The sequence below is a fragment of the Rattus norvegicus genome, chromosome 9 (assembly GCF_036323735.1).
Source record: "Rattus norvegicus strain BN/NHsdMcwi chromosome 9, GRCr8, whole genome shotgun sequence".
NCBI classification, from domain to species: domain Eukaryota; kingdom Metazoa; phylum Chordata; class Mammalia; order Rodentia; family Muridae; genus Rattus; species Rattus norvegicus.
Window position 1 is genome coordinate 21,768,883 of NC_086027.1, and position 25,541 is coordinate 21,794,423.

At 50.8% G+C, this 25,541-nt stretch overlaps 1 protein-coding gene across 5 annotated transcripts in view; it reads left to right on the forward strand.

Annotated features, from left to right (window-relative positions):
- Positions 1-25,541, forward strand: part of Ppp2r5d (protein phosphatase 2, regulatory subunit B', delta) — a 30,035-nt gene that overhangs the window by 920 nt on the left and 3,574 nt on the right. For 2 of the 5 annotated variants that reach the window (XM_063267359.1, XM_001062510.8), the window contains exons 2-8: positions 4,343-5,037; positions 9,612-9,692; positions 24,038-24,230; positions 24,422-24,621; positions 24,704-24,814; positions 24,933-25,025; positions 25,369-25,499. In XM_063267359.1, coding sequence (XP_063123429.1) covers positions 4,783-5,037; positions 9,612-9,692; positions 24,038-24,230; positions 24,422-24,621; positions 24,704-24,814; positions 24,933-25,025; positions 25,369-25,499 — 1,064 coding nt within the window. In that variant the 5' untranslated portion in view covers positions 4,343-4,782. Of the gene's footprint in view, positions 1-4,342; positions 5,038-9,608; positions 9,693-24,037; positions 24,231-24,421; positions 24,622-24,703; positions 24,815-24,932; positions 25,026-25,368; positions 25,500-25,541 lie in introns of those variants that run through there. The other 3 variants (XM_017596731.3, XM_006244570.5, NM_001427099.1) reach the window with 2 other exon arrangements.

Genomic DNA, 25,541 nt, shown 5'->3' on the forward strand with positions numbered 1-25,541 from the left:
CAGAGTTTTTGTCAAATACATTTAATATTGCGGCTATTCCCCTTTTCTGGACCTTGTATTTTCTTCCAGTTACTTCAGGCTGTCTCCTTTACAGTTGAACTTCTTGAGATAATCTTCAATTTTGTATAGTATACATTCTGGAAAACTCTGGACCTTAATATCAGAAAGTTGAGTATTGACTACATATATTAGGGTATCTTTATTCCTAGAAGGTGAGAAAATGTTTAGATTTCTGATTATAGCTCCTGGAGATACCTTAGGTCATAAACCTGAAAGTGGCCTGGAGATGTAATTCAGTTGGTAGAGTGCTTGTCTGGCATGGGCGTTGCCCTGGGTTTGATCTCCAGCACTTTATAAAATCAAGTGTGGTTGGTTTTACAGACTCCTGTCTTCCTAGCACCAAAGTAGGTAGCGACAACAGCTCCATGGTGAGTTTGGAGCCAGCCTAGGATATGTGAGAACTTGGTCTACGGAATTGTCCATTCTCTCTTTTTGTCATGGGTTTTTTCTTCTTTTTGTACGTGCATGTGTTCATGTGTATGCACATGTGTAATGGTACTTAATGCACGTATGTGACAAAACTTTTCTTGGGGAGGAGAGTCAAGTCAAGTTTTCCCACCCCAGATGGAGATCCCATGACAAGCCAAAACATAAATAGGAATGTGGGGGAGGGGTTACTCAGGAGCAGAAATGACTCAAAGACAGCTGCATCACCAAAGCCCACCCCAGCATGGTGACAGCTCACAGAGCTGGGAACCTGGACACACTGCACAGCCTTCAGGCTGCTCAACAGTTAATCAGTAACCTTTCCAGGTGCCTCTGCTGGTCTATAAACCTCTTCCAGGCAGCTGCTCTGGTCTAGAAGTCTTCTTTGCAGCCTGGCTTCACTTCTCTAAGAGGGATTTCTCAGCTTTTATGCTTACTCTCACAGGAAGGGGCCCCTTGCGTGAATCTAGTTGGTTTGAGGGACTTCCTGAAGCTCTTTTGAGTTGCTTGCCTTCCTGCTTAATAAGCTTCCTGCAGGATAGAATGCTTTAATCTGGGAGGAAACTGTTAGAAAATACAATTTTCTTCAGTCATGGTGGCACAAGTCTTTTATCGAAGCACTCAAAAGGCAGAAGCAGGCAGATCTCTGAGTTTGAGGCCAGCCCAGTCTACAAATGGAGTCCAGGGCAGGCAGGGCTTGTTACACAGAGAAACCCTGTCTCAAAAAACCAAACTAAAACCCCAAAGGTTTCTTTTGAAATTGCTGTCCACATTATTATTTTTTTTTTCCTTTTCTTTTTTCCGGAGCTGGGGACCGAACCCAGGGCCTTGCGCTTGCTAGGCAAGCGCTCTACCACTGAGCTAAATCCCCAACTCCTCACATTATTTTTTTTGAGAGAGTGTTTCTCACTATAACCTAGAGTTAACTGATTTGGCTAGACTGGTGGGCCCCACAAACCTGAGGAATCCTTTGTCTCTGCCCTCAGTGCGGGAATTGTGGCTGAGTGGCACCACACCCAGGGCTTACTTGGCCGCTAGAGATGGCCTTGCTCAGTAGCTCAGGCTCTCATGCTCTTGCAGCAGGTGTCGAGGATGAAGGTGGCCATCATATTTTCACAGGCCAGCCTTTCTTCCTTCTCAGTTTCTTGAGGGGGCTGCTCTTAAACTCACTGTAGAGCCAAGATTGGCTCTAGACTCCTGATCCATCTGTCTGCTTCCAACTCTCAAGTGCTGGAATTGTAAGTGCTCTACCATGCTTAGGTTTCTCTTGTTTTTTGGTTTTTTGTTGTTGGGTTTTTTTTGTTTTTTTTTTTTTTTGAGACAGGGTTTTGCTGTGTATCCCTGGATGGCCTTGAACTCGTGGCAATCCCACCTTGGCCTCTTGAGTTTGAGAATTATAGATGCCCACCATCATGCCTGGCTAAATTGGTGCTTACATACACATATTTACTGGGGATTTAACCCAGGGTCTTACACATGCTTGGCAAGCACTGAGCTCCAATCCCAGTCCCTCGTTTTTTACATTGCAAAAGTAAGTCCTATTGCATGCCAATAGGACTGCCCATGGTGGTACTGTAATCCCAGCATTTTAGAGGCCCAGGAAAGAGAATTTCAAGTTCAAGAACAGCCTGAGGTGGGTTGGGGATTTAGCTCAGAGTGGTAGAGCGCTTGCCTAGCAAGTGCAAGGCCCTGGGTTCGGTCTCCAGCTCTGAAAAAAAGAAAAAAAAAAAAAGAACAGTCTGAGGTACATAGCAAGACCTGTAGGCCCTGGGGGCTTTGATTCATGTAGGAAAAAAAAATCCCACTTGCATCCTAACTCTCTGTCTCTCTCTCTGTCTCTCTCTCTGTCTCTGTCTCTCTCTCTCTATGTATATATACATATATACATATATACATATACACATATACACATATACACATATACACATATACACATATACACATATACACATATACACATATACATATATACATATATACAAATATACATATATATATATACATACACACACACACACACACACACACACACACACATATATATCTGTCCCTTGCTTCCTAGAGGAACCAAGAACTGCAGGTCGAAAGAGTGTACACAGTCAGAAGCAAGTTTACACCTCAGGACTAGAGTGCATCTTGAGGCTTTGGGAGTGGGCAAGGACATCTGTTGCTCAGCTCCATCTGAGGACAACTGCCTCAGTTACACGCATACGCATACGAATATCCACCAGCAAATAAACCCCTTTCCTTCCAGGCTGTTCCCCTTGCAAATAATGGTAGAAACACAGCCCACTGTGTGTTGCCTTCAACCCATTGTTAGTCATAAAGCTAAAAGCTATTTCTGTCTGCGAGCCAGGATCCTATGCTTGCTGTCCTTACCCCATACTCACTCTCGAAGACACTATAGGCTCCTACTTGTCTGAAACTTCCCTGGCAAACATCACTGGACACCTCCTAATTGCAAAATCAAGGTGTTATATTTGGTGCTTAGCATACTCTACCTGCCTCTGGCCAATCTTTACTACCTCGGCCATTGTGACACCAGTTCCCTCTAACCGTCTTTCATCACTTACGAGTCACCCTCAAACTCATCCTTTCTCTTACACTGTCTCCCCGAATCCAGTGACTCACCCAATCCTGTTGACTGTACATGTTTCCCAAGTCCATCGTCTTCTTCCTTCCGTTTTAAAAATCATTTATGTGCATGTATGTGTCTGAGCCTGTGTATAGCACCTGTGTGTAGGTGCTCGTGGAGGCCAGAGGAAGGCGCCACAGACACCACCACTGCCACCTTCCCCACCCCCCACGGCCATCTTCCCACTCCCCGCAACACCTCCCCCCCACCCCCCCACCCCACAGCTGGAGTTACAGGGGGTTGTAAACCAGCTTATGTGGGTCTAGAAGAACAGCAAGTACTCATAAACACCGAGTCTTGTTTTTTCTTTCCCATTCTGTTGTTGAAGTTTTAAAATTATGTGTATGTATGTATGTATGTATGTATGTATGTATGTATGTATGTATATGTGTATCAGATCCCTTGGGTCTGGAGTTACAGGCAATTGTGAACTGGCTCATGTGGGTGCTGGGAACTGAATTCAGGTCTTTTGGAAGAGCCCAGCCCCATCTTTTCCATCCTCATGGCTACTGCTCTTTGTGTAAGGATCATTGGCTATTTAATTGTTTAGTTATTTGTGCTGCTGGGGGGAATCCAAGGCCTCTTACCTGTGGAACAAACAGCCACAGGCTTACTTGTTACTTTTTAGTTCTGAGAGTTGGTTTTGTTGTTGGTGGTGGTGGCCAGGTGGGTTTGTCTTTGTTTTCTGTTTTGTTTTGTTCTAAGAGGTTCTCACTGTAGTCCAAACAGGTCTGTAACTGGCTCTAGCTAAGGCTGGTCTGTAGCTCCTGATCATCCTGCCTCTACCTTCCCAGGGCTGGGATTACAGTGGCAAACCACCACACCCAGCTCACCGGCTTATTTTTGATGGACCTCCTCCAGTTTTTTAATGTAGTCTGTTGGCTACTGGGATAACTAAAATATATTCCTCCATGTCACTCTGAGGTTTGTGTAATTTATGTGATTGTATTTTAATCATCTCTTAATACGAGTCTGTGAACCTCATTAGAGTGGGAACTACCTGAGGGCAAGAACCCAGTCTTATCCACTAGAACACTGGCTTGGGTGCGGCAGCACAGGTAGGGATAGGTTTTCTGGGACACGGAACGATGAGGCTGCTTTTCTACTTCATCTCAGTGGCTCAAAACGCAACTGGTTTACTGACCCCAGCACCCTTGCAATAGCTACAGGAATCCACGTCTTGAAGCTGCAGCAAACCAAGGTTTCTTATTTTTATTTCAGTCCGGTTCCACCGCTGATAGGCTTCCCCCTCTGCTCCTCTACAACGGTGATCTAGGACAGACTTGATGAATGCCCGGGAGGACCCTTGGGAGTCTTCTCTATCAATTTCACATGTTCAATTTGAGCTACTTTAAATTCCTGTGAAGAAAGGTGCCCTTTCGTGTTAGGGCCTCTTTCCTCCAGTCCGAACGGAGCAGGGCAGGTAGAAGAGTAGGGGAAAACGTGAGAGCCACTTCTGGAGGGAAGGAGCAGAGCTCAAAGGACTGAAGAATAGCAGAGGACGACGCATAAGGCGACGCCGGAGTGCAGCTCTGCCAGCCCAGCTCCGGTTTCCCCATGGCCCCGCCCCCTCCACGAAGCCCGACCCTTTCTAGGGCGGGACCTTCCACTCCAGCCAATTCTAGGAGCCGAACCCTGGCGGTTTGTACTCGTTCTTTCCAATGAGAAAAAAGGGAAGCTGCTTGGCTCCAATGACCAATCCGAGGAGGCGGCGCCTGGTTGTCAGGCAGGTTTGTAAGAGTTCGGGCCAATTGGAAGCGCAGCCACCGCTCGGCCCGGGCGCAGCGCGCAGGCGGTGGCGAAGAGACGCCGAGCGGGCCGAGTGCGGCCGAGCAGAGCCGGAGCCGGAGCGGGGCCGCAGGAGCCGGGCCGGGTGTGGACCGGCCGAGATGCCCTATAAACTGAAGAAGGATAAGGTGAGCGTGGCCTTTCCCCTAGTGCCTCCGCCGCCGGGCCTGCGCGCAGCTCTGGGAGGGGCCCGAGGCAGGCCCGGGACAGCCTCAGACTGACCCTCTGGTCCGGCCCCCCGCAGCACTCCCGCGGCCAGCCCCAGGGCCGCGCGGCTGGCAGCGCCCCCAGCCCGTGCAGCAGCTGGGACAGCTCTCTGTCTTTGCCCGGACAGATTTCCCCCCACCTATCCCTCTTCCCTTCCTCTTTGCTCCTACCCCCGGCCCCCTCAAGATCTGCTCCACTCCCAGCTCACTCCCTTGCTTTTTCTCCCCGCCTTTCTCTGTCCCTGATCCCCCACGGGTTTGGGACAGTCCTCCTCTAAGACCGCGTCTCCCTCCAGTACTCCCCCCACCCCCGCCCTGTGCAGCCCCTTCCCTCTTTTCCCCACCAGCTTAAAGACGGCCTCTCCACAGTTCTGTACAGTCCCTTCTCCCTCCACGACCAGCCCCTGACCTAGAACCGCTCTGCTTTTTCTCTCCTCCGCCCAAATCTGGCCTAGGCCCCTCCCTCGAGTCTTCCTTTACACACAAACTTGTAAGCCAGGACCGAGCCCTTCCTTCTGTTGATGGAACCCCAGAACGTCGGCGCTGGAAGGGAGATTTTGAGCACATGCAGTGTATTATCCTAGTGGTACAGATGAGGAGACTGAGGCCGTGTCAGGGGAAGGGACTTGTCCAAGGTCACACATCCTGCTGAGGGCCCAGCTGCAATCTCAGGTCTCCCGACTTGGAGGGCTCTTCTGTGCAAGAGCCTAACTGGCATCAGCTGGCTTCTGTGTTCACCCCAGACAGGACGCGGTTCCTAATCTGAGGAGGCTCCTCCCAGCATTCCTTAGGATAACCTTTGCATTTTCTATTGTGCACCAGGACAGGGTTTCTTCCTTTCTTGGGACATATTAAAGCAGAAATCGGCCCTGTTCTGTTTAGTTGCTTCTCGTCCTGCAGTCCAGCCATCCTGAACATGCACACTTGGTTGTAAACGTCCTTACACGGGACATTTTTGTATTATTTGTAGTGCTAGAGATCAAACCCAGGGTCTTGCCCATGCTAAGCATGTGTAGTACCATTGAGCTACACTCCCGCCGCCTAGGCCATTTCTTGATGTTTGCCTTCTTTTACCGTCTTTTACCTCCAAACCACCCTCACCTGTTCCCTGCCTTTCTCTACCCTTTGTTTGCTGCTGTTGCTGAGATGTGTGGTTCTTCCAAGATGCAGACTGTAACTGGGGAGGCTGGAATACTAGTTGTGTTGAGCTAGCTCTGGCCTGGTATTGTAGTCCACTCTCCTGAGGACCCCAGAGGTGGTTTGCATTCATTTCTCCCCTGATCAATGGTGGGCCACCATCTCTAACCTTATCGATCAAACTCCTTATCGTGTTTGCCAGGTGGCTCTGGTTATGGGCTGTCACCGGAACTTCTCCGTCTGAGAGTCAGTGCATAGGACGGGTGGTGGGTGATGAGCCGGGTATAGTTGTGTGCCCTCCCCAGGTCTTGTCCGTGGGGAGTGGGCTCGGCAGTGGGCGCCAGCCAGCTGTAGGGACTGCGCACTTAAGTTAGCTAAGCTGGGAACTGAGGCCTGCGGAGTTCAGGGAAGGAGAAGGGATCTCCTTAGGCATCTGTTTCTAGTCTGTGGACCAGATCCTGTCCCATCTGTAGAAAGCCTTTGCCTAGCGGGTGACTGAGAATTAGAGGGGACATTCTTAGGCTTCCTCGGGCTGTGAGTGGTTTGCTTGAGAAGGGGCACTGGGAGGATTGCGGTGTGGGGAAGCAGCCGTGGAGCCCTTTATGAGAGCTGATCTCCTGCACTGGATTTTGGGCTGCATTTGGCCTCCTTCGGGTTCTGAGGGGGAGAGAGATGACAGTGTGACTGAGGTGTACCAGGATGGAGGCACAAAGACAGGTGGGTGGAGGCTCCTTATTGCTCATCCGTCACCTGTCCCTTTTCTCCTCGATATCTGTCCTCCATGCTTCCTCGGCCAAGCCTTTCCTGGGCCTTCACTTGGGCCCACTTTACAGACTGCATTCAGGCTTGCATGGGAATGACACATCTTGCCCTTCCTGAGGTATTAACAACTGTGTGCAGGCTTGGTATGTCCCTTACACACAGTAGGTGCTTAGTAAGTTGGTGCCGAGTCTATCTTTGGTGAGACGAGCAGCTTTCCCTTCTGAGATTGGATTTAGGTCTTTTTTTTTTTTTTTTTTAATTTTCCTGCATGAAGTACCCCTGCTCCCTCCCACTTTGTTGTTTATAGTAGCAGTCTTAATCGACATTCGGATTTTCTGTGCCAGACACTGGGCTAAGGGAAGTGGATCCTACGGTTGGCTTTTGTTTAATAGGTGAGGAAAACGAGGCAGAGAGAGGCTCATTACCTCCTCACCGGAACATAAGAGTTGATCTCAGAACAGTGCTGGCTGGAAAGCCCAATGCCTCCTGTCATGCGACAGCTGGGCCGGGCCACAGTGTGTGTGCTTCACCTGTTCTTCAGAAGACAGGGAGCAAGGCTTGTGGGCCCTGTTCCCCTACACCCACTCACACCCACACACCAAGGCAGCTGAGTCTCTCAGGCACATTCCCTGAGAGATGTGTCTCAGGCATCGTGCTCAGCGCCATAAGGTGGGTGGAGGGGTACAAGAGGCTTAGGCAGCTTATGATCAAGTAGGGAGACAAGCCTTGAATGGTGGTGGGTCAGCTTTGTTGGAGGGCCCATGTCTGCTGTGTGCTGTCAGTCACTTTGGTGCTGGGTCCTGGCTGCATTTTTTTCTCTCTCCACCACTTGCTCAGAGCAATTGACAGGAGTCGTGTGGCCAGCCCGGTCAGTGCAGTGGGAGAACGCTCAGCCCAGAGAGCCCCTTCCTCCCTAGGCAGAGCTCTCAGCTACTCCTCATCCGGGAATGTTTTTCCCTCTCCACCCCCAGAAAGCCTCCCCCCCTGCTCCAGCCCACACAGAACTCTTCTCCCTGAGATCGGTTCGCCCCATAGTCACAATCATTTGATTTAACACTTCTTACTGAAGGGGCTTGGCTGCTGTTGAATTGCAGACTCTCGGAGCTGGAAGTGATTTCCAAGGTCCTCCAATCCAGCTCCCCTCTAAGGCTTGAATCCTTTTGTAGCACGCCTTAGGGGAGGTCATCCAGCCACTGCTCAAATGCTCAGGCCTGGGAGCTTTCAACCTCACTGGGCAGTCTGCTTCCCATGCACCTACACCGAGAAAACCCATCCTCGCTGGCCACCGTCTGTCCTCTGTGGACGTCCGTCAGCCCATTTCTCTCGTGCCTCTGAGTTGCGTCTTTGCTGCACACGGCAGCCCTTCCTCTGCTGGTTAGGCTTCTTCTGACTCCCCTCCCTTCTCCTGTTCCTCCCTCCTATTGTCAACACCGCAGTTCCTGCAGCTGTTGTATCTCAGGCTGAGCTTTTACACTGCTAGAGCGGGCTGCATTTCCCTTTAAGAAACGCTAGAATTTCATATCGCCCCTTCCACAGGCACGTGCTCACAACTAAACCAAACTCCAGCTTGGTACCATCAAGCCAGCACCGCTCACAGGTCTGTCACCCGGCTGGAAGGTCCCAAGACCTGTAGCCCATGCCACAGCACTGACTGGTGTTGCACTTGCAGTCAGAACTACATCCTCAAGTCTCTTTCGAATTCTCCCCATCCAGTCCCTGTGTGGTTGCTTTTGTTTTGGCCCAGAGCATGGGAAGAGATGCTGGACAAGCCAGGGCTCTGAGCCAATTGCCAGGTTCCCAAGGGAACCTTTCGATTGGTGCTCACAATTTGTTAACAGTTCAGGACTTCACCTCCATCTCTGTCCCAGGCTTGTTGCCTGAGGCGCTCTGAACATTTTTTGGGTGAGACTCTGGACTGTTAGCATCCTGTTACATGCGACAGCACCTTCTTGGTTGAATGCAGCTTATGTCGCCTAAATAAATGCCCCGAGTCTCGGATGATCCTGAGGGGACAGAGGTGGTTTCTGCTCTGCTCTAGTGACAAAGCCTTGGGCACTTCCGACCAAGGTGCCCAGAAGCTGGACTGACCAGCTTGTCCCCTGATGCGATCTCACCTCAGCTCTTTCCTGATTGAGGCTTCCTAAGCCTGAGCCATCCATGAGGATGACACAGTGAGGGGACAGATGAAAGAGAACTGTCATGCCTAATTGTGAGCCTAAGCTCCCTGGAGGACCCAAATCTCATTGCGTGTCCCAGGGCTGGTACAGTAGAGTTTTTACTTATTTTTGGTTTTTTTGAGATAGGATTTCTTTGTATAGCCCTTGTTGTTCAATAAATCACTCTGTAGACCAGCCTGGGCTCAAACTGCCTGCCTTTGCCTCCCAAGTGGCTGGGAGAAAGGCATGTGCCACCGTGCCCAGATGATACAGTAGGTTTTGATTGATTCGGTTGGGTGGTGCACAGTTAAAACAAAGACCTAGGAGGGATTGGGGGTACAGCTCAGTGGTACAGTGCTTGTCTACCAGAACAAGGGGTTCAGGCAAGGCCTGTCCTTTCTCTTGGCCTCCACTAACCCTAACTCCGTCTTCCCCCAGCAGGAGCCCCCCAAGCTTGCCAAAGGCACAGCCAAGCCCAGCAGCTCCAGCAAGGATGGTGGAGGGGAGAACACAGACACAGAGGTAAAGATGTTGGCCGTGTGGTCCTCTTGTCCACACTGACACTAGCTGCAGCTCCTCGATGACTGTGGGGAAGAGTTGAGGAGGACGGTCACTCGGGCAGAAGGGAGGGATGCTCCTACAGCCTAGAAGGGACGGCAAATCTCAACTGCTCTTAAGCAGGATTTGGCTGGTGTAGAACAAATAATTCTTTCAAATTCCTTAGAGTCTCCTGGAAGTTGTTTTCTGTCCGCCACTTCAATGTGGATGACTCCTTTTTCAGTGACTAGGGCTATGGCCTGCAGTGGAAGCCATGCTTTGTATACTTAAGGCCTTGGGCTTAATTTTTAGTGTGTTCATGTGTGCATGTGCATGTGCACGTGTGTCCATGATACACACACACACACACATATACACACTTTTTCCGGGAACGATGTGGGGTCTGCATATGCACGCCTATGAGCTCATCCTTTGAGAGGCTGAGGATCACAAGTTTGGGCCAGTCTGTGTTATACAACCAGACCCTGACTCAATAAGGTGGCAGGGGTTGGGGTGGGGGTGCTGGGGGCTGGGAGGTTTGTGGTGCCTTGTGGGATGACAAGTCACTTTGATATGGATCTGGGTGGGGCAGGGGCTTGGGAGTGTCTGGTGTCCCTGAGTTGGGCAGGGCTGGGGCCACTGCTTCTGGTTTCCATGTGACCAAAGGACAGTCATGAGCAGAGGTCAGCACAGCTCAGCAGTGTAGAGCTGTAAAGCAATAAACAGGCAAACAAGACAGCCGGAGAGTATCAGGGCTCGGGGAGCTCAGGGATGTCCTGGAGCACCCAGCCGTCTGCTGGTCAGCCTTGCGAATGTGGGGGCCACTGCCTTACCTTCTCTGCTTTCTCCTTCCTTCTCTAAACTGTTGAGGAAGCAGAAGTCTTAGCTGCCGGCTGGTCTTTTGAGACAGGAGATTGATTGACCTGGTTTGGGGTTAACTATGGCTTTAGATTTTTCCAGGCTACTTGTCCCTATCCCCTCTAAAAGATCCATCTAATATTTACATTGACAACCACTGTTTTAAGACTTGCAATGAATGTCATCAGAAGAAAGAGGCTAGGTTTCTTGCCTGATTTTTGGACCAAGACAGTTAAAAGCTACACCAGAATAATGGTGACTAGATGCGGGAAGGGTCTGCCCGGATAGTGATCTGCATGCAGCCTCTACTGGTTCTCACCACCACACGCTCGACCGTTTGGTCCCATCGAGGTCTTTCTACCTGGTGTGAACTGAGCAGAAGAGAGCTATATGGCGTTGTGTGGCCTCTGCCTCACACCTGTGTAGTCACTGTGGGTCATGACACACCCTCAGGGCTCACTCTCCCTCTCAGAGGTGACTCACTGAGAAGGTAGTTGAGAGTTAGTGACCGATATTAAACAGCAAAGGGGAGGGAGGGGGCTGGCGAGTGCCTTTACTCCCAGCACTTGGGAGGCAGAGGGACCTCTGTGAGTTTGAGGCCAGCCTGGGGAGTTCCTAGACAGCTAGCACTCTTAGGAAGAGAAACCCTGTCTTGAAAACCAAAACTAGAACCAAGAACCACAACAAAACCCAGCCAGAGAGACTGAGAGCCATGATTTAGCAGACCTTCCTCACACACTGCCTACCATCCTTCTAGTTACTGGGCACACTGGTCTCATCTGCCGAGAGTAGCCTGCCTTGACCATTTGCGCAGTCCCCAGGGCATGGTCAGGGGCCCTGTGAGTGGCTGTTCTGTCCCCCAGTTCCTTGGTTGCGCTTCACAACTGTAGTTTTTGGTGAACTCCCTGCTTCTTGGTGTGGGGGCTTCAGGAGGATCTTACCTGCCTGGCACAGTGTGGGCGCCACATCTGAATGTGGTGAGGGAGCAAGGAGGGGAGGGAGTGGGTGAGGCCCAGGCTGGGCAGTGCCCTCACTTAGCAAGTGTGGAATGAGGACGTGGTGTGTTTCTCCAGGTCTTCCTGAGGGTTCTGCACAGATAAGTAGTCTTGGTCTTAGCCACACTAGAAAAGGAGAGGTCACGTTCACCGTGGCTTCGTTCTCTGGAAAGCCTTTCGGGGCTTAAGCTCGTGTGGCAGCTGCAGGTGTTTACTTCATGAGTTTTCAGGAAGGTACTCACGAGTGGACACAGAGATGCTGAAAAAACTGGGGGCCAGGTTATGAGACTGTGGTCTTTTTATTTTTTTTATTATTTTTATGTGTATAGATCATGTTTTGCCTACCTGTGTGTCTGTGTACCACGGGCACGCCTGGTATCTGTAGAGGTCAGAAGAAAGGGGCATCGAATCCCCCAACAGGAGTTCCAGGTGGTTGGCAGCCATGTGCGTGCTGGGAATCAAACCTGGGTCAGCCAGTGCTCCTAACTGCTGAGCTGTCTCTGTCCCGGAGGCCAGGGTTTAAAGTACTGTTTATCACAGCTCTCTGTTGCCCTTTTTTCTAGTGTCGGATTCTGAGCTCCTACGGCCAAGCTCACAGTGTCAAGCATGTGCCATAAGTGTTACTCAGCTAATCCTAATAATTAGAGCAGGTGACATTTACTTTTACTGAGTAGTTATTTTGTATTAGTTTTCCAAAACAGATCACCACATACCGGTGGTCTGGGATAGGAGAAATTGTCTTACAGTTATAAAGTCAGGGCATGCACAAAAGGCATGCCCTGAGGTCGTGTGTGTGTGTGTGTGTGTGTGTGTGTGTGTGTGTGTGTGTGTGTGTGTGTGTGGATATGTACACCTGTGCACACATCTGCAGAGTCCAGAAGGTGTTATGGAGTTAAAGCTGTTGTTGTGAGCTACTTGACATGGGTTCTGGGAACTGAATTCAGATTCTTCTGCAAGAGCTTTTGAGACATCGCCCCAGCATCTGAGGTCCTTTTATTTAGATTAAAAATTTTGGATGAGGGGGTTGGGGATTTAGCTCAGTGGTAGAGCGCTTGCCTAGCAAGCACAAGGCCCTGGGTTCAGTCCCCAGCTCCGAAAAAAAGAAAAAAAAAATTTTTTGGATGAGGCCAAATGGTGGTGGCGCACACCTTTAAAACCCAGTACTTGTGAGGCAGAAGCAGGCAGATCTCGGTAAGTTTGAGGCCAGCCTGGTCTACAGAGTGAGTTCCAGGATAGCTAGAGCTGCACAGAGAAACCCTGTCTTGAGAAACAAAAACAACCAAGCATGCACTTGGGCTGGAGTGTGGTTGTGCTCATTTTAGTCCTTGCACGGGGGGGGGGGGGGGGGGGGGGAGGCAGAGGCTGGCAGTTAACTGAGTTCAAGGTCAGCCTGGCTCAGGTCTGAGGTTGCATATCAAGTTTTTGACTCACTCCATTTATTTATTTGTTTCCTTAGTGTGTGTGTGTGTGTGTGTGTGTGCACACGCGCACGCCCTGGTACACTGGTGGAGGGCAGGGGACAACTTTGGGAGTGGGTTCTCTCCACCCACCACGTAGGACTCGGGGATTAAGCTCAGCACCAGGCCCAGTGACAAGTGCCCTGTACAGACACTGAACCGTCTCACGGCTCTCCTCTGTCTGTTTGTGTGTGGTGTGTGCATGTATGTCTGTGTGTGTGTTCACAAGTGTGGAGGTGCATGAGTGTTGTGTGCACATGTGTGTAGAAGCCTAAGGCTGACGTCGGATGCTCTCCTCAGTTGCTGTCATCCTGTTTTGATGTCTTCTTCAATCTCCATGTGCCTTATATATTGAGACGTGCTCTCTCTGAACCTAGAGCTAGCCATTTTGGAACTAGTCAGACTAGCCAGTTTGCTCCAGAGCGGTGGTTCTCAGCCTGTGGATCCCCAGCCCTTTCACAGGGTCACTCCTGCCCTGCATATCACATACTTACATTACAGCTCACAGGCGGCAGGACTACAGTTGTGAAGCAGCAACAAAGTCATTTTATGGTCGAGCGTCAGCAGACCATGAACCTGTGCTACAGAGTGGAAGTAGGGGCAGGGGAGGACCCCTGGCCCAGGGCTCCCGTCTGTGCTTCTGGCGTAGGCGGGTCCTGGGCATCCAGAACTGTTTGCTGTGACACTCCTTAGCAAACACCACACTCTGGGCCATCGGCGAGCCCTGTGCTGAGGTTCTAGGAAAAGGTCTGGTCTTGGCAGCCTGTGGCTCTCCTGTCTTCTAGATGCACCACGTCAGCTCCTCACATGGCATTCCCCTGTGTCTCAGTCTACCTGAATTTCTCTCTTTAAAAGGATGCCAGGCATTAGGGACAGTCCTGTCCAGTCAACAGAAGGTCATCTCCACTTGATTATGTCTACCTGTAAAGACCCTATTCCAAGTAAAGTCCCATTCAAAGATTCAGGGCAGACACAGTTGGGTGGGGCTCCGCTCAACCCCGTGGACGCTGGGCTGCACACTACCTGACATTGTGCATGCACACTTAACAGCCACTGCATTCCCCCAGGATCTCTCTCTTATCACCCCCATTTTATAGAAGAGCTGGAGGCTTGGAGGGGACAGTGTTACTCAGGGAAGGAGTGGCAGAGCTGGGGTTCATGGTCTAAATGATGCTTTGTCTCTGAGATTTGAAATGAGGATCCTAGGCTGGAAAGTGCCTTTGAGGGGTCAGGTGAGACTCACTGTGCCCTGCCTGTGCAGTTAAGAGTCTTTGCTCTGACTCTGGATACAATGGACTCTAGTGTACTGTTGTCCTGAGTTCTGGCTGCAGGGATGGAGGAAGGAAGAGAGGCCCAGTCTCCCCACTTGAGCTCCAAGGCCACAGTTGTTATCCTCAAACCTTTTTCTTTCCAGTGCTGGGGATGGGGTTGGGACCCTGGGTGTCACTCTTGCAAAGCCGGTTCTACAGCAAAGCTGTACCCTCAGCCAAGCGCCCCTCCTGAAAACTAATTTGAGCTGGGCCTGGTGGCCTGCAACATAATCTTAGCAACGCAGATGAAGAGGCAGGCGGAGCTCTGAGTTTGAGGCCAGCTAGGACTACAGAGAGAGATGCTGTCTCAAAAACAAAACCAGCCCACCAAAGTCTAAACTTTGAGCCAGGTGTGCCCATGCATGCCTGAGGTCCTCAAATATGGAAGGCTGAGGCAGGATGATTTCTAGAATTCAAGGCCAACCTGGTCTATACTTTCTAAGTTCTAACACAGGCTATAGTGTGTGACCCTGTTTAAAAACAAAATAAGGGGGCTGGGGATTTAGCTCAGTGGTAGAGCGCTTACCTAGGAATCGCGAAGGCCCTGGGTTCGGTCCCCAGCTCCGGAAAACAAACAAACAAACAAACAAACAAACAAAATAAAATTAATTTTGGCATCTCTCCCAAAGCTAAAGGCCAAAGTCCGTAGCCTTTCTGGCTCTATTTTGTTTTCTAGCATCTACCTTGGTTGTTGTCCCCTTGGCAGTCCAGACTCCTGAGCCAGTGAGCTCTTCAGTCACACAGGCCCCTCCGTGCAGTTCCACTGTCCTCAACCTGCTCTCTTGTCCTCTCATTTTATCCTCTTAGAGCTGAATCAAAACCCCTTCAGGCATGGAAGAGATGGATCGTGTCTCTCTCTCTCTCTCTCTCTCTCTCTCTCTCTCTCTCTCTCTCTCTCTCTCTCACACACACACACACACACACACACACCTTAAAATAAATCTTTTTAAAGTCATCTCTTGAGAGCTGTCTCCTCTAATTTTTCCGGCAGTTCGTAACCCATCCTCCGTTTCCACGGCCTGTGTTCTCTGCGCTGGCATTTCCATGGTACCATCCGCTGCTTCTGTGGCTGCTCCCCACCTACCAGTCTCTCTGAGCTCTTTGAAGACGAGGGCCATGTCCTAGTCACCTTTCCTCTTTGATGCGGAGTGAGGTGTTTAGAGAAGAAGGGGAGGATGGGAAGAATTAAACTCAGCTAGCCGGGGCTCCGGATGTCACAGTGGGAGAGGCGGTCTCTGTAGATCTCAAGGTTTAAACTAAAATGGCCTTCATTCTTCAAACCAGTCCATGCACGATGCAGTAGATACAGCCTGTAATCGTGTTTTTTTTTTTTTTAAATACATTTATTTTTGTATTTATTGTATGTTTGAACAGAGGTCACAGGGCAACTTCGTGGGAGTTGATTCTGTCCTTCTACCATTTGGGTCCTGGGGAAGGAGCCTAGGTTGTCAGTCTTGGGGACAAGTGCCTTTTTCCACTGAGCCACCTCACTAGCATTGTTAGTTGTGTTTTGCACCAGAGTCTTACTGTGTAGCCCAGGTTGGTTTCACCCCACAGTGACATTTTCAATTTTGCCTTCGAGTGTTGGAGCTATGAATATAAACCACCATGTTTGGTGCATTTAGTAATTAATTTTGAGATACGGTTTTGCTGTGTAGACCAGGCTGGCTGAATACTTGATCCATCTGCCTCAGTCTCCTGCATAGCTAGGAGCAGAGGCATGTACCACTTCGCCCAGCTTCTTTTTTCCTAGTTTTATGTTCCTGTTAAAATATTTCTTATAGTTGGGGGTAGGGAGGCAGCTCAGTTAGTAGAGTGCTTGCCTGGCATGCACGAAGCTCTGGGTTCTGTGGTACACACTTGGGAAGTCGAGGCGGGGATCTGGTACACGAAGGCCCCCTGGGTGCATGTAGACTGTGCAGTGGAAGGTACTTCAGGCCTCTGCAGAGTCTCAGGAGGCCTAGATAGGACAGAGTCCAGTGGAAGGCAGAATTGCCGGGTTGCCTTAGGTCAGGCATCCTTGTGGTAGCTGCAGTTGTCAGTGGTTCATGTGTCTCCTACCCACCCCAGCACAGCGGAGAGACCTCAGAAGACACTGAGGACTTAGAATACACGCTTGAGTGTGAAGTAAGTGCTGACACAACCACACATTTGCTTTCTGACAAGCATGTGGAGGGAGACAGACAGGAGACGCCTCACTTGGGCCTTGGCGGTCAGGGCCTTTGCTAGCTGGGCTGGTGACGCTCGGCTGTTTGCTGTATTTGATCCGCCATTGGTCCTTAGAAAGCAGAGCTGGGGCAAGGCAAGCGGCTCAGTAGATGAGCACAGGCGTGAGGGGCGGGGTCTATCCTTAGAGCCATAGAGAGGATGAGGAGGTGGCACCTCCTACAAGGCTAGTGAGCCTCGGCATTGGGAGGTTGAGACCAGAGACTCCTCGGAAGCTCACAAGCCGTCTATGGCCAACGCTGAGTGGACAGGAGAGCTTGCCTTAGACAGGGTAGATGGCAAGAAGGTTGTCCTGTCGTCATCTGACAGCCCATGCACTGCTCTACGTATGTAATGTCATCTGTGCTCACACACGGACATGTATTTACACACCACACACATACACACAAAGCAAAACAAAACCCTAGAAGGACTGAGTGAGACAAGCAGACAGCCCACTTGGCTGCTTTGTCACCAGAGCATCATACAGCAGTGCAGACCTAGTGTAGAAGCCACGGCAGTGCAGAACTAGGACAGAAGCCACGGCGGTGCAGACCTAGGACAGAAGCCACGGCGGTGCAAACCTAGGACAGAAGCCATGGCGGTGCAGACCTAGTGTAGAAGCCACGGCAGTGCAGACCTAGGACAGAAGCCACGGCAGTGCAAACCTAGGACAGAAGCCACGGCGGTGCAGACCTAGGACAGAAGCCACGGCAGTGCAGACCTAGTGTAGAAGCCACGGCAGTGCAGACCTAGGACAGAAGCCACGGCTGTGCAGACCTAGGACAGAAGCCACGGCAGTGCAGACCTAGGACAGAAGCCACGGCGGTGCAGACCTAGGACAGAAGCCACAGCGGTGCAGACCTAGGACAGAAGCCACGGCAGTGCAGACCTAGGACAGAAGCCACGGCGGTGCAGACCTAGTGTAGAAGCCACGGCAGTGCAGACCTAGGACAGAAGCCACGGCAGTGCAGACCTAGGACAGAAGCCACGGCTGTGCAGACCTAGGACAGAAGCCACGGCAGTGCAGACCTAGGACAGAAGCCACAGCAGTGCAGACCTAGGACAGAAGCCACGGCGGTGCAGACCTAGTGTAGAAGCCACGGCAGTGCAGACCTAGTGTAGAAGCCACGGCGGTGCAGACCTAGTGTAGAAGCCACGGCAGTGCAGACCTAGGACAGAAGCCATGGCGGTGCAGACCTAGTGTAGAAGCCACGGCGGTGCAGATCTAGTGTAGAAGCCAGGGCGGTGCAGACCTAGGACAGAAGCCAGGGCGGTGCAGACCTAGGACAGAAGCCACGGCGGTGCAGACCTAGTGTAGAAGCCACGGCAGTGCAGACCTAGTGTAGAAGCCACGGCAGTGCAGACCTAGGACAGAAGCCATGGCAGTGCAGACCTAGGACAGAAGCCATGGCGGTGCAGACCTAGTGTAGAAGCCACGGCGGTGCAGATCTAGTGTAGAAGCCACGGCAGTGCAGACCTAGTGTAGAAGCCACGGCGGTGCAGACCTAGTGTAGAAGCCATGGCGGTGCAGATCTAGTGTAGAAGCCACGGCAGTGCAGACCTAGTGTAGAAGCCACGGCGGTGCAGACCTAGGACAGAAGCCACGGCGGTGCAGACCTAGGACAGAAGCCACGGCGGTACAGACCTAGTGTAGAAGCCACGGCAGTGCAGACCTAGGACAGAAGCCACAGCAGTGCAGACCTACTGTAGAAGCCACGGCGGTGCAGACCTAGTGTAGAAGCCATGGCGGTGCAGACCTAGTGTAGAAGCCACGGCAGTGCAGACCTAGGACAGAAGCCACAGCAGTGCAGACCTACTGTAGAAGCCATGGCGGTGCAGACCTAGTGTAGAAGCCACGGCGGTGCAGACCTAGGACAGAAGCCACGGCAGTGCAGACCTAGTGTAGAAGCCACGGCGGTGCAGACCTAGGACAGAAGCCATGGTGGTGCAGACCTAGGACAGAAGCCACGGCGGTACAGACCTAGTGTAGAAGCCACGGCGGTGCAGACCTAGGACAGAAGCCACGGCAGTGCAGACCTAGGACAGAAGCCACAGCAGTGCAGACCTACTGTAGAAGCCACGGCGGTGCAGACCTAGTGTAGAAGCCATGGCGGTGTAGACCTAGTGTAGAAGCCACAGCAGTGCAGACCTAGGACAGAAGCCACAGCAGTGCAGACCTACTGTAGAAGCCACGGCGGTGCAGACCTAGTGTAGAAGCCACGGCGGTGCAGACCTAGTGTAGAAGCCACGACAGTGCAGACCTAGTGTAGAAGCCTCGGCAGTGCAGACCTAGGACAGAAGCCACAGCAGTGCAGACCTAGTGTAGAAGCCACGGCGGTGCAGACCTAGTGTAGAAGCCACGGCGGTGCAGACCTAGTGTAGAAGCCACGGCAGTGCAGACCTAGTGTAGAAGCCACAGCAGTGCAGACCTACTGTAGAAGCCACGGCGGTGCAGACCTAGTGTAGAAGCCACGGCGGTGCAGACCTAGGACAGAAGCCACGGCGGTGCAGACCTAGGACAGAAGCCACGGCGGTGCAGACCTAGTGTAGAAGGGCCCTTAGACATCAAGGTGTGGCTGGCTCTGGATGTTTTATTTTTAATCCATGTGACTGTAACTTTTGAAACCTTAGTTCCATCTGTCTGTCTTTCTGTGTTCTTTCCCTGTACTCTGCTGTTGCTGCTGCTATACAGAGCATGCTCTATATCACTTTTTCTTACCCTTCCTCAGGCCGCCACCCTTTACCACAGATCTCATGGTGTGGGGACCCCAACCAGAACATCATTTCCATTGTGACTCCGTAACTGTAGTTTTGCTACTGTAATGAATCATAATGTAAAAATCTGATCTGTGACCCCTTTGAAGAAGTCATTTGACCCTCAAGGGGGTCAAACCCACAGATTGAGAACACAGATTGCTCCAAGGTCATCTGTGGAGATAGAATGAGATAGCCGGTATGGAGGAAGCATGGTTCCTGTTCAGCCAGCATTCATGATGCCACTTCTAGGGTTACAAACCAGGGCCTGCCTGGCTTTCACATTCATTATAGTTCAATGGTTTTCAGCCTGTGGGTCTTGACTCCTTTGGGGTGGAATACCTGTTTCTTTTTTTTTTTTTTTTTTTTTTTCTTTTCTTTTTTTCGGGGCTGGGTACCGAAGAATACCTGTTTCATAGAGGTTGCCTAAGACCACTCGAAAACACCAACATTTACATTAGGATTCACAACAGTAGCAAAACTACAGCTATGAAGTAGCAGTGAAATAATGTCCTGGTTGGGGTCACCACACAGGAGGAACTGTGTTAACAGGTGGTGGCATCAGGAAGGTGGAGAACACAGCTCTAGTTGACGGGGATGATACACACATAAACCAAGCATGCCTAGCTGGAAGCTGAGGCAGAAGGATCAATTGAAAAGCCTTGTAGGGGGCTGGAGAGGTGGCCCAGAGGTTAAGAGCACTGACTGTTCTTCCCTGGGTCCTGAGTTCAAATCCCAGCAACCACGTGGTGGCTCACAACCATCTATAATGAGATCTGATGCCCTCTTCTAGTGTGTCTGAAGACAGAGACCGTGTACTCACATATATAAAATGAATAAACCTTTAAAAAAAAAGACAAAAAGAAGAGCCTTGCAGGGCCAGGCAGTGACCAGCCCTTTAGTTCCTTGGCTCAGGAAGCAGAGCCAGGCAGCTCTATGAGTTCAAGGTCAGCCTGGTCTACAGAGTGAGTTCTAACACAGCCAAAGCTACACAAAGAAACCTTATCAGGGCAGGGATGGGGGGGGGCACTAAAAAGATAGACTAAACCAGAGGTGTCACTGGGAGTGAGTGGTCACAAAGACAGTAGAACAGACCAGAGGTTGAGGTGAACCCAAAAGGGCCACGATGAGCTGAGTCAGCTTTTTAGAGAGGAGGGATTACTGAAAGACCCAGTGGCTTTCTGGTCTCTGACTTTTCAAACAAAGGGGACAGTGATCAAAGGAGCATTTGAGTGGGCTGGCTTAGGGCAGCGTTTCCAGAGTGCACTGGTAGGGCCGAGGTATAGAGATAACAGGTGTAGCAGCAGCAAGAGCAGCAGATCCTTACAAAGCAAAGCAGCCATGTGTGCCAGGAGCTGCTTACCTCTGTTCTCACCATAGCCTGTGAGATCCATCGGCTCTGTGCTCGTTCATCTCACCATAGCCTGTGAGATCCATCGGCTTTGTCTGTGCTCGGTCATCTCACCATAGCCTGTGAGATCAGCGGGCTCTGTGCATCTCACAGGTGAGGAAACTGTAACTCTGTTCATAAGTTCCAGGCTGGGGGCTGAATCTGCTCTGTTTGTATGTGCCTGCGTGTGCATGTACATGCATGAATGTTGCGTATTTATGTACGGAGGCTAGAAGGAGGGTTTCGGGGGCTGGAGAGATGGCTCAGCGGTTAAGAGCACTGACTGCTCTTCCAGAGGTCATGAGTTCAAATCGCAGCAACCACATGGTGGCTCACAACCATCTGTAATGAGATCTGATGCCCTCTTCTGGTGTGTCTGAAGACAGCTACAGTGTACTTATACATAATAAATAAATACATCTTTAAAAAAAAAAAAAAAAGGAGGGTTTCGGATGCCTTGGAACGAGATAGAGTTCCAAGATAGGCATTTGTGAGCTGCCTGGTGTGAGTGCTAAGATTCCAGCGCTCTGCATTCTGATAGAGGAGCCGTAAGAGTTCGTGGGCTGGAGAGGTGACTCAGTGTTAAGAGCACTGACTGCTCTTCAGAGGCCCCAGTTCGTTCCTCAGAACGTACATGGCAGCTTACACCTATCTGCAACTCCTGTTCCAGGACATCCAACACCTTCACCCAAACATACGTGCAGCACAAATGCCATAATTAAAATTTAAAAAAGTTGTAAGTACTCTTAACCACTGAGCCGTCTCTTCATTACAGTTTTTTGAAAACAGGGTGTCACTGTTAGCCCAGGCTGGCCTAGAACTATGGCCATCCTCCTACCTCAGCCTCCTAAATACTGCGGATATGGATTACAGGTGTAAGCAAGCCAGCTAGGCTTAGTGTGTTCTTTGTTTTCAAGACAGGGTTTCTCTGGGTAACCCTGGCTGTCCGGGAATCGCTCTGTAGACCAGGCTGCCCATGAATTCAGAGATCTGCCTGTCTCTGCCTCCCAAGTGCTGGATGAAAAACGTGCGCCACCACCTCCCAGTGGTGTTCTCTAGTGTGTTCTTAACATTGAGCTCCACAGATGAGAGGCTGTCCTAAGGCAGGGACGGAGGTGTGCTACAAGGGCTGAGCAGGAGTCTAAACTTTCAAACCCACTGACTTCCCACCTCCTCCCTTCCCTCAAGGCCTGGCCTTGTAGAAAGAGATTCCCCAGAGTCCAGGGCACCTTGCATTGTCTAAAATGACACTGGCTGGTTGCTGGTCACAACAGGAGTGTATGGTGCCTATTCTGTTCCTTTCCTTTTGTTACCTGGTCAAACCCACTCCAGTCAAACGAGCTTTCTAGGGTTGTTTGAAGCAGAGAGCACCAGATGACCAAAGTGCTAACAAGCCACACTCGAGCCACAGGCCTCTCTACTGGATTCAGTTCCCTTGCATTCTCCTGTGTCCAGACAGAACACAGGCGTCACATAATTTTTCTTTTCTTTTTTTTTTTCTGGAGTTGAGGACTGAACCCAGGGCCTTGTGCTTGCTAGGCAAGCGCTCTACCACTGAGCTAAATCCCCAACCCCGTAATTTTTCATTTTTATTCATTCATTCACTTTGCTGTCCTGGTGACCTCGGGCTAGACAGATACTCTGCCACAGAGCTATGTGCCGACATCTTAACTTTGAGTCAGGGTCTCAGCTGTTGTCACCTTTCTTTGCCTTCTTCACAGCTGGCTTACAGGTGTGTGCCACCAAGCTCCCTTAGTTTACTGGGCTTTTGTTGTTTTAAACCAGGGTCTTGGGCTAGAGAGATGGCTCAGTGGTTAAGAGCACTGACTGCTCTTCCAGAGGCCCTGAGTTCAATTCCCAGCAACCACATGGTGGCTCGCAACCATCTGTAATGGGATCTGATGCCCTCTTCTGGTGTGTCTGAAGACAGTGACAGTGTACTTCTATATAATAAATAAATAAATCTTTGTTAAAAAAAAAAGCCAGGGTCTTGCTCTGCAGTCCAGACTGGCTTGGGAACTACTGATCCTTGTGATTCCATCTCCCTAATTCTGGAATTAACAAGTGTGCAGAATACCCAGGTTTTTTTGTTTTTGCTTTTAAAGATTTATGATTTTTGGCCAGGATAGGCAGGGCTACAGAGAAACATTGTCTTAAAAAAAAACCAAACAAAAAACACCCCCCCCAAAAAAAAAAACAAGGAAAAAAGACTGTCTTTCTGTGCATGCTTTGTCTGCATGTAGCTGTGTATGTGCACCACAGGCATTCTTGGTGTCCTTGGAGGCCACAAGAGGGCATTAGACCCAGGACTGGAGTTATAGGCATTTGCCTGCTGCTGTGTGGGTGCTGGGCATCAAACTGGGCTTCCCTGGATGAGCAGCCAGTGCTCTTAACTGCTGAGCCACCAGTCCGGCCAGCTCACCGCCTCCTTTACTTTCCCTTTTTCTTTTTTCGAGACAAGGTCTCATCACTATGTAGCTCTGGATGGCCTTGAACTCATGCTTCTGCCTCCCAAGTGCTAGGATTAAAGGCATGCACCACCATGCCTGACTTAATTAAACCTTTTATTACTGTATGTATGTGTACGCACACACTTATGCACGCACGCACGTGTCTGTCTGTCTGTTGGCTGACAGAAGTATGGAGATGCCTGTGTAGGCCAGAGGAGAGCATTAGGTCCTTTGAACTGGAGTTGCAGGTTGTGTGCAGTCTAGTGTGAGTGCAGGGAACCCACCCAGGTCTTCTGTGAGAGCGGTGCATGCTCCGAAGCACTGAGACATTTATCTAGTCCCAGGCTCCTTTTTCTAAAACAAAACAAAACAGGATTTTTATTAAACTAAATTTCTGGCAAGGTGCTATGACTCGAGAAGAAATTTCTTTTACTAAATTTTAAATTGTAGGGTGTAGAACATTGGGTAATGTGAGGTGTGTCCAGTGACTTGTTAGGTAGATCACACACAGTGCTTCATCCCAAGTGCCCTCAAGGCAGTGCTCCCACTGCTGAGAAGAAGTCTGATGCCTCCTCTCAGTCAGCTCTTCCACCCAGGCTGGCTGTCTTCTCCCATCCTCAGGATTGATCTACCACTAGGCTAACCTTCAGCCCTGTTAACTACTGTTCTGATTTCTGTCAGCATCTGTCCCATTACTTGTGCCTCCTTGTGATGTGAACTAAAAGCTGTTGACACGTGATAGGCCTCCTGGATCTTTATGGTAGTTATCTCTGTCCCTGGCCTGTCTCTGGGCAGGGACAGCTCAGTGCCTCTCCAAGGGTAACTAGGCTAGGGGTGGTACATGGTCAAGGTCAGGGTAGAGGGCATCTCATGGAGAGCCAGCTTCAACAAATTACTTTTATGTCCAGGCGCAGCCCCAGCCCCAGCCTCAGCCACCATCATCCAACAAGCGACCTAGTAACAGCACACCACCCCCAACGCAACTCAGCAAAATCAAGTACTCAGGGGGACCCCAGATTGTCAAGAAAGAACGACGCCAAAGCTCCTCCCGCTTCAACCTCAGCAAGAACCGGGAGCTACAGAAACTTCCTGCCTTGAAAGGTACTCACAGCCAGCCAGGGACCGGTGGACTGGGCTGTGAGCTTTGGTTTAGGAGTGTCTTTGGGGAAAAGGTGTACTCTAGTCGTAAGAGGTGCCACTGTGAGGTGCCTGGAAGCAGAACGGGGTCAGGGTGGGGAGGGAAGTCTTCAGGAGCAATTAGGACGTGCACCTGACTGCTGCGACCTCCACAGATTCGCCAACCCAGGAACGTGAGGAGCTGTTCATCCAGAAGCTACGCCAGTGCTGTGTCCTCTTTGACTTCGTGTCAGACCCACTCAGTGACCTCAAATTCAAAGAGGTGAAGCGGGCAGGACTCAATGAGATGGTGGAGTATATCACCCACAGCCGTGACGTTGTCACCGAGGCCATCTACCCCGAGGCTGTCACCATGGTGGGCACAGGGAAAGGAAACAGAGGGCAGGGGGAGGCCCGGGGAAGCCTAGACAGTGTTCTAAGTTGGGCTCACGCCTCAGTTTTCAGTGAATCTCTTCCGGACGCTGCCTCCTTCATCGAATCCCACAGGAGCCGAGTTTGACCCTGAGGAAGATGAGCCTACCTTGGAAGCGGCCTGGCCACATCTCCAGGTACCAGGACAAAGGGATTGGCTGGGTCTGACTGTAGGAAACAGGGTCACTCAGCCTGTAGCAAGGGGCATCTCCCTGTCCTTGGGTCATGCCTCAGTGAGCCTCTTTTCCTCCACAGCTTGTGTATGAGTTTTTCTTACGTTTCTTGGAATCTCCAGATTTCCAGCCGAATATAGCCAAGAAGTACATTGACCAGAAGTTTGTACTTGCTGTGAGTCTGAGCTCCTGCCCTTCCCCTGAACTGTAGTCTCACACGCCTTCACCCGTGTCCTGCCTGCTGCTTCCCTCATTCTGATTATACTGGGAGTTCAGCTCTGTCTGGTACAAAGCTCCCAAAGAGCTTTTTTTACCTTCTAGTGTAACTGGAGGAAAAAAGCAAGCAAGTATGTCCCTCCACTCTGGGTGTAAACAGGCACACCCAGAGCACAATGGAGGAGCTAGATGATAAACTCACTCTGAGACCTGACGCCATTCCCCAGAGCACCTTGTGACCCCAGCCCATGCCTTCCCTGACTGCTACCTCATCCCTGCCTTTCTGACCCTCCTGCCCCCAGCTCCTGGACCTTTTCGATAGCGAAGACCCTCGAGAGCGGGATTTTCTTAAGACCATTTTGCATCGCATCTATGGCAAGTTTTTGGGGCTCCGGGCTTATATCCGTAGGCAGATCAACCACATCTTCTACAGGTGAGGCGATGAGGCCAGGCTTGGGAGCACAGCACAGCACAG